At 35.6% G+C, this 17,850-nt stretch overlaps 1 protein-coding gene across 2 annotated transcripts in view; it reads right to left on the reverse strand.

Moving 5' to 3' along the window:
• Positions 1–1,835: 1,835 nt before the first annotated feature.
• Positions 1,836–17,850, reverse strand: part of ZNF143 (zinc finger protein 143) — a 38,490-nt gene continuing 22,475 nt past the window's right edge. Inside the window, exons 8-16 of one of the 2 annotated variants that reach the window (XM_062577735.1) lie at positions 16,247–16,366; positions 14,960–15,035; positions 12,874–12,999; positions 9,592–9,771; positions 8,164–8,391; positions 6,741–6,889; positions 4,869–5,030; positions 3,924–4,070; positions 1,836–2,683 (exon numbers count right to left, since the gene is read on the reverse strand). In XM_062577735.1, the coding sequence (XP_062433719.1) occupies positions 2,600–2,683; positions 3,924–4,070; positions 4,869–5,030; positions 6,741–6,889; positions 8,164–8,391; positions 9,592–9,771; positions 12,874–12,999; positions 14,960–15,035; positions 16,247–16,366 (1,272 nt within the window). In that variant the 3' untranslated portion in view covers positions 1,836–2,599. The remainder of the gene's footprint in view (positions 2,684–3,923; positions 4,071–4,868; positions 5,031–6,740; positions 6,890–8,163; positions 8,392–9,591; positions 9,772–12,873; positions 13,000–14,959; positions 15,036–16,246; positions 16,367–17,850) is intronic. The other variant, XM_062577736.1, reaches the window with a different exon arrangement.

A 17,850-nucleotide genomic window follows, 5' to 3' on the forward strand; every position in this document is an offset into this window, starting at 1 on the left:
TAGGAACTAAAATAAAGTTTAGAAAGAACTGCCTTCCAAGCTGGGACATTTTATCTGCACTGTTAGCTCTCTCCCTCTGTTGTATGCTAAGCAGACACCACATGCCTTTTCTCCCACACTGTGCCTGAATATCTCTAGTATCAGTCAGCTGATTTGTTGCTGAGATTAATTATGCCATCAGGGATTATGTTTTTTTAAAACTTTGTTGTCAGGCTTCAGGATTTATTCTTATAAAAACACAGTCTCCCAGCTTCAGCCTATTCATGTGTGCTTTGGCATTAGCTCTTAGAGGTAAAAACTGCCCTTTTTGTTATGTGCCCTGTGCCTGGCACAATAGGTCATCAGCCGGGAGCACCGAAACAATTACCTCTCTCTTTACTATCAGGACAGGCACTAAGCTACTGTAAAAGCAAAGCCTGGAGGTGGTGAAAACCTGTCAGACCATTTAAAACGAAAAAGTTGATTTTAGCAGGCCGAAGTCAAGTCTAGAGATGTTTTATTCCTTTAAGGAGGAGTTCAGGTAGGCCTGGAATTTGAAAGGGGGAAAAAATTGTGAGTGGGAAATACTGTAAGTGTGGGAGCCAATTTCTAAGAGGGAGTGATAAAATAAGTTGTTTTTCTTCATAGGATCCCTCTTTTACAAATGAATTGCTTCGCCTAGTGTGCCAAACCATTGACTTTGAGACAGAACTTTCAATAAAGAGGAGTAGAAACTACGGGTTCTACTGCCAAACACCCTGTCCTTTTTGGCATGTTGTTTCCCCCTCCTAAAATACTTTTGGCCAGTTTTCCTATCTATCCTAATTTCATGCTGTGTATCCGCCACTGCAGAACCTGCTGATACCAACAGCTGCAGACGTTTCCAGGTTTTACTCTGTTGTGGATCCAGAGAACAGTCTTTATTTTATTCAGATCTATCCCACTGTACTGTAAACTTTAACTGTATTTTTCAGTTGGCTATCTGTATGAGAAACCTAAAAGGCTATAAACAGTTTTGATACAGTTAGTCACACTAAATCAGCTACATACTATTCAATGTTGGCCTTTTTGAGGTCAAATACCTCTAAATACATAGTTAGGGACTTTTATGGTAAAATGTGTACCCCACAATACTTACAAAATGCTTACTTGATAAGCACTTCATCTGGTAGATTTTTAATTCTTCTCGAGACAGTATAAAATGAGGCTTCAGTTCCAGAAGCTGCCAGACTTGTGCTCTTGACACTCATCTAAAATAAACACTGAATCTTACATGAAGCCAAAAATTTTAACTTGCTTAATGAGCCGACTAACAAGACAAAAGTAAAGACATTTTTTTGGTATTAAAAAGTTTAAAAGGTACTTTTTACTGTATGTGTTAGACATACCTACAATTTCTTCCTCCTTTACAGAATGATAGGTGAGGAAGAGTACTGGACTTGCATCATCGTTAATTATTCCCTTTTTTCTAGTAGCTGATTTTCAAAAGCACTGATTATCGGCATATCCTAGGTAGCGAATGGTAGCTGTAGGCACTCATAAATGTTGAAAATCAGACTCTTAGTGTTTGTACTTATCCTGCAAACACACCATTTGAAAATACTCCTTTTAGTAACAGGCAGTTTACTTTTTTTGTCAAAATCAGTTGACTAATTACTATATTAATCATTCTTGTAGTGTTTTGAAATGCTTAAAATTAATAACCATTAATACTAAATAGTTAATACACTATAATGGATTATGATAAAAATTCATATGCCAAAAAATTAAGCTTATGATAAATAAACTTGGGAAAATTTAGACAGGGCCGTAAATAAAAATTTAATTCTCACTAAAAAGTAAAACAGTATGGCACATGACAGTATCATCCGATCTAAACAATATAATCATGTTATACTTATTGCATCATAATTTGAGGGTAACATTTAAAGTAAAATATGTAAAGAAACGAAATCATTAGATTTACTTCCTTTAATATTGAACAACCAAAGTTTCTCTTTTGTACATAATCCAATTTAAAGATAATATAATTAGCACTTCCAGCATTAACAGTCTGTATTTACAATTAATGAGATGGGGTGAATAATCTAAAGAGTATTCAAATCTGTATGAAACAAATCAAAATACGAAGATTTACAGTAGGCTCAAAATCCAAGACTTTTCCATTTCTGGAAGCAATTTAAAAGGCTTTGTCTTCTTTATTACTTGTAAGGGTTCCTGAAATGATGATTTTGTCATAGTATTTTAAACATTTGAAATCTTCAGTAATGCCTTCATTATTTGTACATGACATTAAAAATTAATTCCAATACTTCTATTTCACTTTTCACTTGCTTGTAGACCAGTCTGAAATCTGATGAAAGGATAACAAGGAAATTTACTATGTAATCCTAATTCCATATTCCTGAATATACAACAGTTGGAAGTAGATGATGTCAGTCCATTCCAAGGGTTATGTACACAGAAGTTACAAAATGTTCTTCGCTCTTGCATAAAATATGTCCACGGTATCAGTGAGCGGGGAGCTTCAAAGTTTTTATGGACTGCTGCTGGCATGGACCTTTGTTGATTGAAAATAAAATTCCATTTCAGTCTATTGTTCTGGAAGCAGTGTTAGAAGTTAATCATCAATCCCTGGTGTTTCACCCTGCTGTATTCTAGAGGCTATTCTAATGGCTTCTTCCAAAGATTGCTGTTCTCCAAGCTGAAAAAACGCATTTACACATAAATAAATCCAAAACGTTGCATAAGATAAAGGGTATAAATTTATAAAGAAAAAATAAAAACGAAACCAAAGATCTAGATACAAATCAGTATTTTAACACAAGTAAGTGAGATCAGTACTGTCACACCTCTTTCGAGTAAAATATACTAGCACCTCTCTAATCAGTATGAAAATAAAGATACCCTCTGATAGCAAAATAAACAGAGTTTCAAAGCATCTACTAAATACATTTTCTTCAAAGAATTTAATTTTAATATATAATTTGTTAAAATACTGTATCCTCCAGATTTAAAATTTGCAAGAGCTTCTACTTACCTACCAATATCATATATAACAAAAGCAATATATAAACGTAGTTAAATTAAGTATTTGAGTAAGGTAGCATACTGTCAATCATTTACCCTAGATGTTTCCCTCAAGCTCCTAGACAAACATGATTTTCTTCCTGCTAAAAAAACTATTCACAAAAATACTTGTCTTAGTTTTGTTTTCAGTTCATTTCTAGCTAGAAGTCTAATTTGTGCATTGTTTCCACTTTTTTCAAAACTAGTCCAATTTAAATTAAACTTCTTCATACCTAGAAATTACTATTTCATTGTATTGCTTCGACAATGTGAGGAACTGTTTATAGAAACTGCTGCTTTGCACTGTACTGGTTACACACACAAACAAAAGGTGGCTTTCCAGGGATTTTTTATTTTTAATCTTTCTGCAAAACTGCTTACATTTTAATTTTTCACTATTAGTATTTCAGGCTTTAAATAGCATAGATTCAGTTTGCCAGGTGAGTTGTTTTATCTATATAGGTAAATTCAAAACAATTTACCTTTGAGAGCTTGGCATTCCTGATCAACTTAATATGTAATGTTGAAGAATGAATGAAAGTGCTTTTCCACTGAAGACCTGCGACTTTGAAGTACCGTATTACTGAATATATATGTCATTCTTCCATGAAAGATTCACTTGGCCTCAAATCTGGCCCTCTGCCCCTTTGTTCTTTTTTTTTCTGTTTACGTTTTTGTTATTTTTGAAGTTCCACTAGTTGATTTGGAAAATAAGCTGCTTATTATTCCTCTTCCCTAATCCTATATACTATTTAAAAATAAGATGATATCATTATGTGACTGTTTTATCAGGGGAGCCAGATTTATTAGATTCATTTCGTCACATGACTAGGAGCTTCTATCTCTAGAAATAAGAAACATTCCAGAAAACTTACCTGTACGGCAATCTGCGTTCCATTGGATGTAGCCAACAATGTAACAGGTCTAGTTTCTGTAGTCACTAAATGGTGCCCATGTTGCTGATGTCCCATTTCAGATGAGGCACTATGAAATGCTGCTAAGTCTTGAGCCACAATAGCAACCTTGAAGATCAAAGGAAGAGAATTATCTGGATTGTAGAACTGTTACCATTACTGATCTCATACAATAGTTAACTTTGAAGTATTATTATTTATGAGAATAATTTTATTCTGCAGAACATAAATTTTTAAGAAAACTTTAAGAAACAAAATGATGGTAACTTATCTATTAGGTCTCAAAATACAAATATCCTTAGAAGTTCACAGTAACTGTGTCTGTAAGCCTGTGATTATGTATGTATACAGAGCATGCTGATTAATAAATACAGTCATTTTCACATGTTTTTTACAACATTGAAATAAATTTTAAATAAAAGAGGGATTGAAATTTCTATGACTATGTTTCTACTAAAAAGTTAGCTACTGTTGCTGTATATTAAAAGCAAAAAGGCAAAAAATATACTTACACAAATGTTTCTTCTCTGCCAAACAAACTACAGTCATGTTAAGTGATAAAGAGCTAGGATTCATAATGGATTGTATTTTTAGCTCTGCCACACATTTGTTGTGTGACTTAGGTAAAATTCTTAGCATCTCCGTGTCTTGTTTTTCCTATACCTAAATTGATTATTTGATTAACACCTAAGAAATTGTTCTTGTTCTTAATGCTTCTAAAACATTCTGAAATATTCTGATGTAAAGCACTAGAGAAGAAGACATCATATTATTATGAGGAAAATGTGACAGCCAGGTACAGGAAACTGCTCTGATAAATGTATCTATGTGAATGGTAATCCTGTGTGTCTATTTTATGTCATCTTGCAATGGATCATTACATATATACACAGGAAAATACTTTACCTGCTGCCCTTCAGTGCCTTCTGCAGTAACCATTGCTACTGAATGTGTTCCTGCAGAAGAGATGACAGCATCATGGGCAGGGACTGTGATAGTGGTGCCATCTTGTGTTACCATAGTGATAGTATTTCCAATGGCCTGCATATCAGCCTGAGATATGTTGACCTGAAACACAAAATCATTTCTGAATTCAAAAAGGTTCAATTGCTGCTTGAGTGATACCTGAGTTTAAGCTTTCAGCAACATAAATACGTTTACAGGTAAAAACCCAGGATGTATAAATGTTTCTAAATGAGATTTGAGAAAAGATGTCACATACTTAAAATGTAACAGTATTTATCAAATAAAGTCCTGCTAGTCAGTAGTGCAGTTTCTTCATTTGAAACAGAATGTGTAACAATCCAGCATGAAAAGGCAACCTGTTCATTATAGTGCCGATAAAAATATTTTAAGCAGTGTTCTCAAGTAACACATTGGCCATAGGCAATTATTCTACTTCCTGATAGGCATGCATGTATTTCCTGAGAATCATGGTCCCTCTTTGGCCCAGTCTTTCTTTCTTGGACAGAGCCCACACTGTATTTATCTTACTGATGGGGATCTGATATTCCATGATCATTCAGACCCATAGACCTATCTACAGAAATAAAACTATGTCTCAGTAATAGCAAAACTCAGCATACTCGTCAGCACAGTCTACAACTCCATGTTCATCAGATCATACCCTAAAGAACTGCATGAAAGATCATCTACTGGTATGTATTACCTAATGGATAGTGCAACTCACAGTATTACCATGTGACATACTTTTATCTTAATGGAAATCTTAAAAAGGCCTCTGTTGCTTTAAGAGTTAAAACATGAATAAAAATAATGATATGAATTTTTAATGTCTCCAGTGCAAGATGCATTAATGCATTTAATATCTCCACTGCAAGGGCATCAGACATGATATCTGATTTGATATCATGTGTGATTTATAAGGCAATAAAACATCACAGAACTAAAGTCAAGCTGAAAGGTAATGGAAATAAATGCAATAACTCCATGTTAAGGCTTCTGCAGGCTTTCATTTTTAAGTTGAAAAACACCTGTTACTTAGCATTGCTGCAATGTTTAGGGCCTGTAATGTAACAGCTCTCTTAATATTTAATCTCTGAATCTGATTTAGAAGACATCTTCCATATGCGTTTTGTATTTCTACTACTTTCTTAGTTGAAATATATTTTTCCCCATATGCCAAAGCTAAACAAGACAGTAAACAATTATGTCTTTGTGTTAAAATCCCCTTCAATGAAATTGCATATTAACTCCTTAAAAGAAAACAAATTAGCCATAGAAATTATCAAAGCATTCCTGATCCTGGTCCTCTTTTGTTTATGTTAGAAATGGTAAAAGGATGGCACACTAGCAAACACCTTTTAAGACAGACAGGTGGGCAAAAAGATTTTATTTACCAAAAATGTGTGCTGATAGATGAGAGAGAAGATTAACAACCAGATACTGAGTATTTAGGGAATTCTTGGAAATCTCAGAAACTAGACTGTATATACAGCAACTGTCATAACAGCCTAAAACATGAGCAAAATGGACTTGCAGAATTTTCAAGACTGCCAATTTAAATGTGAATAGTGAAACAAACCTAGCTTTGTGTAATAGAGTTTCAGATGTTACAATATATTTTTTAATGTAGGCACTCCAGAGGAAGCCCAATCCTAACACATCCTGACCCAGTTCCAAAACCATAAGAAATCTAAGCTTGTATTTTTCAAGGATCCTAAATGATGTTAGACAGCACATGGAGCATCTACAGACAAAGAGCAGCCTCGGTTCTCAGCACACTGCTGCCAGTTCATTAGCACCGCAAGTACTTACATGCTGGGTTCCATCCTGGGAAATGAGTGCTACTTGTTGACCTAACCCTGACTGAGTAACTGTAGCAACTTGTGCAGAAATGACATCTTCTCCCTCGACACCTGTCACATAGGTTATCTGAGAGCCTTTGAGAACATCTTCACCTTGACCTATTTGATACAACAAAAGCAAGAAGGTAGTTTGCATACTCTGAATACTGGCAGGAAACCTAAATGACAAGGATTAAGTGGCAGTCTGATTTGAAGGTTTTAAACACTACAGTGTGAAAAAGAGAAAAATAAAAGAAGGAAAGATACCAAAATCAAGTCAGAAAGTCCCAAATTACTGTTTTTGGACTCTGGGGTACAGTCTTTTAGCAATGAGTTATAAGACATATAAATACTAGACATTAAGAAAATAGGTATTCAGTTTATAAACAAATATCAAAATGGTAACAAACATTTTTGATGAATTCATTAAATGTTAACTTCTCCATACTAGAGGCTTCTTGCAAACACAACTGTCAGCTTATTAAAAGTTATTCATTAACAAACATAAAGAAGAATATAGTGATGCCTTTGTGTGAAGATTTAAGTAAGTTTACTGTCTTAATAAATGTTTAACCTCAACAAGTGCAAATCTTATCACTCCCTTAAAAGGTGGCATCAGAACATAGCAAATTTTTTGCTTAAAAGGCATGCAGTGCAGTTTCCCAAATACATGAAGTAAAACCACTTTTCAGACCAATACCGTTTCCATGTGTTTTTCCTATCCTCAACCACATCTAAAATCAGATTTTAGAAAGCTACTTTTCTTCTCTAGCAATATATTCTTCAGTTTGATCTTTTATGATCACAGAACTCAATACCCATGATACCACGAAAAATATTTTCTAAAGAATACTAGAGCACATGAGCTTATTTTCATTACTGCCTCTACACCTGTCTATAGAAGCTGCTATTAACTTTACAGCAAAATAGCTCAATATCAGAGTGCTGCACCAACAGATTTTTCCTTCTCTCAAGACAGTGCCTTGAGAGGCACAACAAACTCACCAACTATAGTATTATACATATTCTTAGAAAACTCATTCAGAAAAATCAGGTATATTGCAAATATAAACATTTCAGACTCTTGCAGGTTCCTTCCTACGTTCATATTTATAGCAAATCTGTTTATAGCAGGTTTGCTGGGACTGCAATTTAAACTTCTCTTGTATTCTCAGCCTGCTATAAACCAGGTTTATGATCTGCTCAATCAGTTGCTCAGTTTCTGTTTACAGGTTAGCTACCATACTAAAAAGTCCCATGAAGAAGTTAAATAACTTTATTAAATACTTCAGATTTTCATCTGTGCTTTTCAATTCCTTGGTTAAAAAGAACAGCAAAATATTATCCAATTCATTTTTACTATAACAGGAGATGCAAAGACTACAAACTCTAACCTGGAGGTGGCTCAAAAAAGGCCTCTTGTTCTTCTTCAATGGGCTCTGTGTCATTGTGTGCTGTTCGCTTGTGCATAGCAAGTGTGGAAATCTGCTTGTATGTTTTTCCACAGTGATTACAGTTATATGGTTTGGAATGAGTATGTACAACGTGGTGTTTGTATAAACTGGAATACTCTGTGAAACGTTTATCACAACCAGGAACTGTACAGACGTAGGGCTTCTCCCCTATACGAAAAAAAGGCATAAAAACAACGTTATCTAGGATGCACACAAAAAAATTCTCAACAAATTTGTAGGCATTTAGTGACACACCTTAATTACCAAACAAACTCCAATTTCAGTGACAACAGTGAAGCTCACCATGTACCAATGCAGCATCTTGCTATCTCTTTTTAAAACTACTGCCAATAAAAGTTGAGCCTTTTTCTCTCCCTAGTGTTCCATCTAAAAATGTCCTTCGAGTGAAGACAGAATGGTAGTCTGAAAGCTGCAATTTACAGAATCTTTAGAAAATGACACTAAAGATGAAAGCAGATACAAACTGCTTCACTGAACGACATAGCACTCCAGCCTCCTGGGAAGCCAGCCTTAGCATCAGTTTGGCATAGTATTGACAATTTTGTCCCTTCCGTTCTTGGAAGCCCCATAGTTTTCCTCAATTGTACTAGTGTAACAAAGTAGCTGATAATTTCACTTATTTTTGAGACTTTAAACTCTAAAAAAACCTATAGGAAGCATATGTTTAAACAATTATCATTTAATATAAAAATCTTGCACCTAATATCAATGAAACAAATGCAAAAATGACATGATAAACTAAAGATATAATCTGAGAAATAAAACTTACCTCCATTAAACTTGTCAGTGCTTTTATAAACATGTAAGGCTATAAAGATAATGGCTGTCACTAATGTTTGTATTTTAGAATGTTCTAATTTGTGCAGATGACTTTCCCTACCAATCAGACTAGGTAACTGTTTTCCCCTGTAGTCTAGGAATGTAAGGTTTTGACCATCACTCCAGCAGCAAGGGAAAAACAACTGGAATGAAGAGTGACTCACAAAGGCAAGCCAAACTCCAGCTCAGGCTTGCACTTTACTGTTAATTATTTAAGAAACAACTCACCACAGAGGCAAGCCCCCAAACCATGTTAAGGATTTAGCCCTATGTCCACCACACACAAGATTTTGCACTGGTTTTAAAGAGCTTTGGATCCAAACCAAAATTAATCTGTATTGAGAGCAAGGTGCAAATTTTTTTTTTTAACTACAGTCAGTGGAAGGAAGATGAGGCCCAAACAAAAGTATCAAACCAGGACATATAAAATTGTCTATAGCCCTGTTAAAATGCATCAAAACAGTTTTCTCAAAGGAGAATGACAGAGCAGACTGACCTTCAAAGAACTATACAACATAACTCATATACCTGTGTGTATTCTCACATGATTCTTATAATTAGTTGCACTGGCAAAAGCTCTCCCACATCCTGGCTCTGTACAGTAATAAGGTCTTTCGCCTGTATGTGTCCTGATGTGAACCTTTCTAATATTAGATGTTGTAAATGACCTGCCACATCCTTCAAATGGACACTTAAAGGGTCTTTCACCTGGGGGGGGTGGGGGAGAAAGAAAAAGCACACATGCAAAAGTTATAAAAGAACACAAAAATTACTAATTACACTTAAAGTGAATGCAGGAATCTAAAACTATGTAATTCTCTAATTGAGAGTATCCATCATAAATACCATGAATATGCTGCTAGAGACTGCTCTATTTATTAGCCAAATCTGGCAAAGTTTAGGAAAATTATACTGATTGTAAGCTAAATTATCATGCATTTAATTAGTATTTTATGATTTATAAAACAGACTCAGTTGCTTGGAATACCTTTCACACAGTCCACATTCTAATATGTATTTAACTCCCCCAAAATTCATATACATATTATCCGAAATAAGTATAGCATACCATTTGTACATTTATCAATTGTACTTCATAACATGAAAAGAATCCATTCATGATTTAGCATATAATCAAAATATAGATGAATTAGTAAAATTCATTACAGAAAGCATTTAAACTACAAGAGCAAAACCAACTTTTCAAAGAGACACAGCCCAAAACCCGAATTTCAACCCCCAAAATCAAATCAATTACAATCGTCTTTTTAAAAGAAATCTATTTGCGTAAGATAGATTAAACACATTAAACTTACATCATTCCACCAAAGCATTTCACCATGAATGATAACTCTGATCCCTGTCTACTATATCCTTCAGCTCTATCGAAACACAGAATTACCCACATGGGGTGGGCTCAGAGGGTTAAGGCAGAATGCCCACTCAATATGCTACTCCATTGCGATTTTACCCTTCCCAGAGCTAGTTCATTCCACTCACTGTACTGTTTACCAAAATGAAGAATCTCAGAGCAAGAGAGGGCAGATCATTACTACAAATACAACATTAAGTATTTAAACACAGAAATAGAAAAGTCCTGATAGAGACATTAATACCCCAAAACTGCAAAGTAGTTAGCTCCTTGGTAGAGGAAACTATAATTCACTCCCTAAGGCAGCTATTAGGGAAAGGTTTTTCAGTTTCCTGCCAAGGCGGTATGCGTGTATTTAAGTGTACACACCTCAGTGTTGTGTTGCCATGGCTCCCCTAATCCCTGCTTCAACACAGAACCTCAAATTTCAGCCAGAAAGGAGCCAGGCTGTGCAGTCCACCCTGCGCAATACCAGCCCTTCCCCAATGGCTACAGCAGGGTTGTTCCTAAGGAAGGCCCACAGGAATGTCGCCCAGCGGGTCTGGGAAGCTGGCCTCATCTTTCTAAGGCACTTCTTAAAAGCATTTCCAGGTGACTGCAATTTCTGGTAGTAGAAATGCAAAGTAAAAACTCTTTAAGCTCTACCCTAGCTCAGCTGCAACACACAACAACTCAGCACAGATCTCTGAAGACGCACTCTGTCTCTGGTGCAACTTCCTGTGCAGCTGGCTTTTCTGACATTAGGATGTAGCAGAAGATAGGGCAGAGCAATGTCTGGGGATGTCATGGAAGAGCCTGATGCAAGCATTTAATAGCAGCAGAAAGTGAGACTGGACTGCTAGTAAAAGAGAGGAGAAAATCACTCTGGGCTCAAATGGGCAGAAAATCAAGAATGCTAATGCTGCTCTACATGATAAAGGAATGAAAAGGCTCCAAAGCCAAGGCAGAGCACAAAGAGAGCCCAGACCTGTTTGCTTCCATCAGCTACACTATTGCAACCTGCAAAGCATAAACGTGTACACTACTCCATCCGTCCACAGAAAGGACTTGGTGCAAATTTTCTCTCATTCTTTGGCTTGCTGCAACTATTCTTAAATCTGTAACTTCTTGAAGAAATCCCTGAACTCTGATCCATCGACTGCTGGGGGTCCATGTTTTAGTAATATTGTTCAAAGTGGTGAATGGTAACATAAAGCTGACTTAAGTCTCATCTCAGCTGCTAAATTAGAATAAAGTGTATTAAATTTCCATGTAAACTTGTAGATCATATAGAAGTAAAATAAACAGCCTACAGATAATCAGTCTGTTGTCTATACTGTAGAAATCTTTCAGTTTATTGTTTGTACTTGATCATACTACACAAAAACAAACAGTTTTGTTCTTAAACTGAACAGAGATGATATTTTTGTGTCCTCATCCTGATGTCCAACTTGACATCAACATAGCACTAACCACAACAGACTGTCTTTAAATATGGAAGTCTAGCAAAGCAGAATTATTTTAATATAATGCACTTTTATTGCTTTCATTCTTTTTTTTTCCCTGGTCATTGCCCTTCTGAATTTGAGAAAAACCTATTTCTTTCATTCTTTTTCTCTTTTTTTAATCTCTAAAATTCAGAGATGAGTGGGAAAACTTGCAGGTCATCTAGCTGATGAATTAATGGAATTAGTGGAATAACATAGGTTAGTAGGTGGTAAGAGGTTATTTTTCGCATTTTTAAGCTTTTTTGTGGGTTTTTCTTCCAGATCAGGAGCAAAGGAGACATTGCACAAAATTGTTTGTACATATGTGTGCGCACTTACAGAATTTTGTAGAGTGCAGGGTATGCTTTCCAGAATTAACTTCTGTTTTGGCTTTCAAGTGACTTTAATTAGACAAAAACATAAGATTTTATTTTTAGAAGTTTTAATAACTGTTGTTTTTGCATTATATTTTTATTCATTTTTTTGCTGTCAGAAGATAAGGGAAATCAGGATAATAACAATCTGAGAACCATCAGCCTTCACAAGGCCAGCATGCAAGTTATCTGAAAGTACCAAAACTTAAAAATATTGACAGAATTTCTAAAAGGTGATCTGCATTATTGAGGAAAAGTTCCTTGTTCTGTTACAGCTGCAATATCAATACATTCTGTCTACAAAGAAACTATAAAGGCACTAAGTGACTCAGTGACTTTGCAAGGGTTACACACGTTGCTCAAAGTTAGTGCATTTGTAATGGCACAGTGAATGCTTACGCACTTTTCCAAGAAACGCTGCATGCTGGATTTGCAGTAAATGCTTACCATGCTGAAATGTTGAGCTCACTGGGCTTCAGAAAGAGAACATACACAGACTGAATTCATAAGTATAAGGTTATAAAATGATCAAAGAGAAAAAAAATCCACCTAACTCTAACCAACCAACCAAATAAAAAAATGTGAGTGATAATAGTACCTGTGTGGGTTCTGATGTGTTTCTGCAGGTCTCCTGAAGTCTTGAATGATTTGGTGCAATTTTCTTCTGTGCACCGATAAGGCTTTTCACCAGTGTGTGTTCGGACATGACTTTTTAGCCCATACCCTGAAGATCAGAAAGGATGTTACAACAGTATACATACCAAATTAAGATACTCAGAAAAAAAACATCAGGATCAAAACCTCTGCATGCCATTCCAATCAGGAAGCTCCCTGATGAGTAGAATTTTTTATTCTACTCTTCATGTGCTTTTTATTCCACCACACAGAGCAGCAGAACTCTAGACACAATTTGGAAATTCTTTCTTCCTTTATGAAGGAAATACACTTCCATAATGCTTCTCCCTCCCTTCAAAGGGATAAATTGTTATGATTATAACATGTAGACAAATATTCATTCAGTCTTCTGAGGAATCTGTGTTTTCACATGCACTTTTTTTCTGTCTCTTACCACTACTATCCTCAAAATGGCCTTTAATTATTAGTTCATACAGCGGTCAACACATTTAGTGAGTCAACAGTAAAAGCTCTACTGCTATCCAGGCTCTGAGTCTACTATACTTTTTCTAAACCATATTATTAACATTGCATATATAGGTGTCAACAGGCAGTAGTCATGGACAGTCTTTCCCTTTAAAATTACTTCCAGTAACTCATCATCATCAAAAATACCACTAGTCTTAATGAGCTAAGGCCCCTGTAAATTATTTTGCAGAGACTATTTTACCAAGATCTTCCCTCCTCTACTTTCCTGAAAAGATCATGACCAGAGAACCCAAAAACACCCATTTAACAAAAGGAATTTGAATCTTGTGGTCCACAAGTGGTTATGTATTTCTACAAGATAAAGTCAGTCTGCAAGAAGATGGCACCTGCTTTAATTTCACAGTGAGCTCACAATATATCCCTATAGCAGCTGAAATTCTTAATTTTGATTAGTTATTAAAAACATGAATGTCTACCAAGCTGCACATTCATTCTTACATCTAAAACAAAGGTTTAACAAACAAGCAAACTCAGTTTCATGATCCAACACAGTAAAGTTTCTACTGTTCAATCCAAGAGCATTCAGTACTTAAAATGTACTTGATCAACAACAAGGATTGCTGATCTAAAGTGGCACAATAGCTCTGCTTAAATATGTGCTATTAATAGACAGAAAGATGGTTATAGCCATACATCAGTCTCTTGCAATGAGAGAGAACGTATCATTATTTAGTTGTGAAATCCCTTCACAAACACTATGCAATTAAACAGATGTATAATCCTTTAAGTGTGTTTGTTTCCCTTTTGACCTTTCTCATCAGCGTTTCTTTTGTTGGTGAAGTCAGAGAAGCAGTATTAAATATATTAATTTATATGGAGTTCTTTTAGAAACACCTTACTTTTTTCTGCTTTCTAAGCAGAAAGGTAAAAAAAAAATACAGCCTTACATTTCTAAGCATCATACTAATTTGCATGCAAAGCAAAAGAATAAATTAGAAACAACTTTTGCTCTTTCACCATCTTCCATGTTTTATTACTCATAATTCCCTTTTACATGATCAAATGAAATGTCAGGTTGTGCATTATGCATGAATGGAGGAGTCTGTATGGACTACAGAATGTGTTTCATGAAAAATGTCACTCTGATATAAATTTGATAAAGAATACTCAAAACAGAGTATCTCTCATCAATGTTCTTGTCAACTTTGGACCAGAAGATCAGTTATTTGTTCACAGCCAACAGGTTCAGCTTCTTATTATCACCTCATTTAACTTATACAAGTTATTAAAGAAAAATCTGTTTCTTTAAACTGATAGTAGCATGACAGGTAAAAAATAAGAAAAAGAAAAGTATTTTACCTCATACCTCATTCCTTCTCCAGTAACTAAGAGTTAAATCCTCTGCCTTTTCTATATGCTGCATTAGCTAGAATGTCGACTTTTTTTTTTTTTAGCTCTCATAAATGGACCCCAACCAGGAATAGATTCTTTACTCAGCAGTTAAATAAAAGGCAGTATTAAAAACTTGTATTTTTTATAAAGACAAACACTAACAGAGGAACTAGTGTACGTAACATTACCTGTTGCAAATGCTTTACCACAACCTGGATGTTCACACTGATACGGTCGATCTCCTGTGTGTGACCTTTCGTGCACCTATCAAGACATCCAAAACACTGACTCAGTGAAATGTTTTATCCAATTCCATCAACACAGAAACCTAATTCTCAAAGACAATATATTTTGTTTCTCTAAATTTCATGTTCAAAAAGCATCTTCTTTTTAAATCAGTGATAAAAATTAATAAAATAGGATAATAGTGTTCTCCCTAAAACTAAAAATGTCTCTTTTCAAGGTCTAACCTAGTGCTTTCAAGTTAGTTTTACAAAAAACGTTTTTATAAATACATGCAGAGTAGCCATCAAGCAACGACATTAAGGACAACATGCACACATGCCACTGATTTTTTTACTCCAGTGAGCCCTTCTACAGATCCTCTTATATTGCATGAAAGAATGCAAAGGTGTGCTCTACAGCAAGTACACTGTTTTAATGTATAATCCATAGAGCGTCAGTTACTCACTGACTGCAGATTGTATTGTCAGAGGCAGAGATCCACTGCAAGGAGTTTACCTCATCTGCAGGTGATCAGCTCAGCCTAGAACTGGTATGTAGACTGCACTACACCTTTATTGTTTCGGTAATTCCTTTACTGAATTAAGAAAGAAGAGAACTAAGGAGTTGGCAGCTATAAAGAAAAGATGTTCCAGCTTTTCACTCTGAAGCTTGGATTGATTTAAAGAATTAAACTCTATGTTCTGATGATAAAATATTTCAAAAAATTGTAATTTTTGCTGGATCATACAGAAATGTAAGTTAGAGTGAACAAAAAGTGAACATTTAATTTCCAGATTTCTGTGGTACTACTGTCAGAAGCTATTTCAACATCAGATTTCTTACATGCTGGCAATATATGAGCTGAACATAAAAGTCACATATTTGCTTTTATCCTGCTTTAAAAGCCAAATAAATAACAGAGAGAGTCAACATTTTTTCCCCTCATTATTCAAGTTATAGTGCATGTGTTTTATACAACATTGACAGGCAGAGTGTATTTTGCTTAGTCAGTGAATGTAGTCTATTTAATGACAAATTTTCAAAATCAGCCTCATCTCAGAACACTAAAAAAAAATCAGCTGAACATCTGGGAGAATCAATTGTTGTAATATCAGCCCAATAAACATTTGACAAAACAGCACCATTATGACTGGCTCTTCGTTCACTTCTATAACTTTTAACCATATACTTTGTAAAAAAAAGGGGAAAAAAGCCTGCACAGCACCAATGCTCATTTTACATATTGTCACCTTAAGATGGTGAGCTGTTGTGTACAGTTTTCCACAGCCATCATATTCGCAACGAAAAGCTTTTTCTCCACTCTGCTGAGATTTTGCAGTCACTCTTGTCCCATGCCCTTGCAAGACAATCTAAATTTAAAAAAATACATAAAAATCAAAGAACAATATAACTGATCAGAGAACTCATACATTGTTATTTTCTAGTCAAGTCAGAGCTAATTCTAACAAGTTTCTTTTGTCTGTCTTTGCTAGGCCATATATTTCTTGGTCTTCAAGAAATAAAATATTTTGGTTTTTTGGTCAGCATAATTTTTAATGTAAGTAAACAGAGAAACTGTAAAAGGCCAGCAAATTTAAATGCATAAATTAATTAGTCAAATAATAGCAAAGACAAAATAATTTGACAAATAAGTCCAGTGGTAAGATGAACAAACTACTAGATAGAAAAGCCTTACACTACATCTACTGCACAGGTTCAGTTCCTGAGGGGAGTCAGCCATAAATCGGAGCACTTCAAAGATAAGTTCATGCAAAGGCTGAACGATAATTAAGAATGAGCACTTTTTGCAAATGAAAGAAAGCATTCTTGCAAGTTGTTAGAGATGCACATGTTTTGATCAAAGGAGAGCAGAATGTAGCACAAATTACTAATTGTATAATTATTACATTATACAATTGTATAATATATGTAATAATTATACAATTAGTAATTTGTGCTACATTCTGCTCTCCTTTTTTGCATGTCAATTCAGGAAAAATTTAAGAGACATGCATACACTGAATCAAGAAGGAGGCAGAAGAAACCCAAACATAAACATTTTCATACAACTGTACGTAAAAGTTACAAAAAGACTCTTTATTTTAAACTACCCCCCTTCTTATGGATCTAATTCCATTCTAAATTGTCAAAAGAACATTTCACAGAATGGTTGAGGCTGGAAGGGACCTCTGGAGATCATTTAGTCCAACCTCCTTTCTCAAAGCAGGACCAACCGGAGCAGGTTGTCCAAGACATATCCAGTTGGATTATGAATATCTCCAAGGATGGAGACTCCACAAGCTCTCTGGGCAGCCTGTTCCAGTATTTGACCAGCCTTCCTGACCCCTCTTCTATCCAGCACCATATTCCATGGAACTCTTCCAGCATGTTCCTGAACAGGCCAGAGTCTGCTCTCCTAAAGTCCAGCGTTGTGATCCTACTTATGTGCCTTCACTCAGGATCTTAGGGTCACTGCAGACAAGGCTTCCCCTGACTGTCACATCCCCAACTAGTTTTTCCTTGTTTGTAACTATCGGGTCCAGCTGAACTTCTCTCGTTGTCTCCTCAATTACTTCCGTTAGGAAGCTGTCATCCATGAATGCCACATACCTCCTAGATTGCTTGTGCCCTGCTGTGTTGCCCTTATAGTAGATACGAAGTTGGCTGAAGTACCCTGTAACACAAGACCTCCTCTGGTTGTCTGAAGAAGGCCTCATCTACTTCTCCTGATCTGCGATCTGTAGCAGATAACATCACCACCACATTGGTCTGCCCTCTAATCCTGACCCCTAAGCTCTCTGCTGGCTCATCACCCTTCCCCAGATACCTGGAGAAGATGCACTGGTAGTGCACT

This window comes from Rhea pennata, chromosome 5 (genome assembly GCF_028389875.1).
Source record: "Rhea pennata isolate bPtePen1 chromosome 5, bPtePen1.pri, whole genome shotgun sequence".
Taxonomy (NCBI): Eukaryota; Metazoa; Chordata; class Aves; order Rheiformes; family Rheidae; genus Rhea; species Rhea pennata.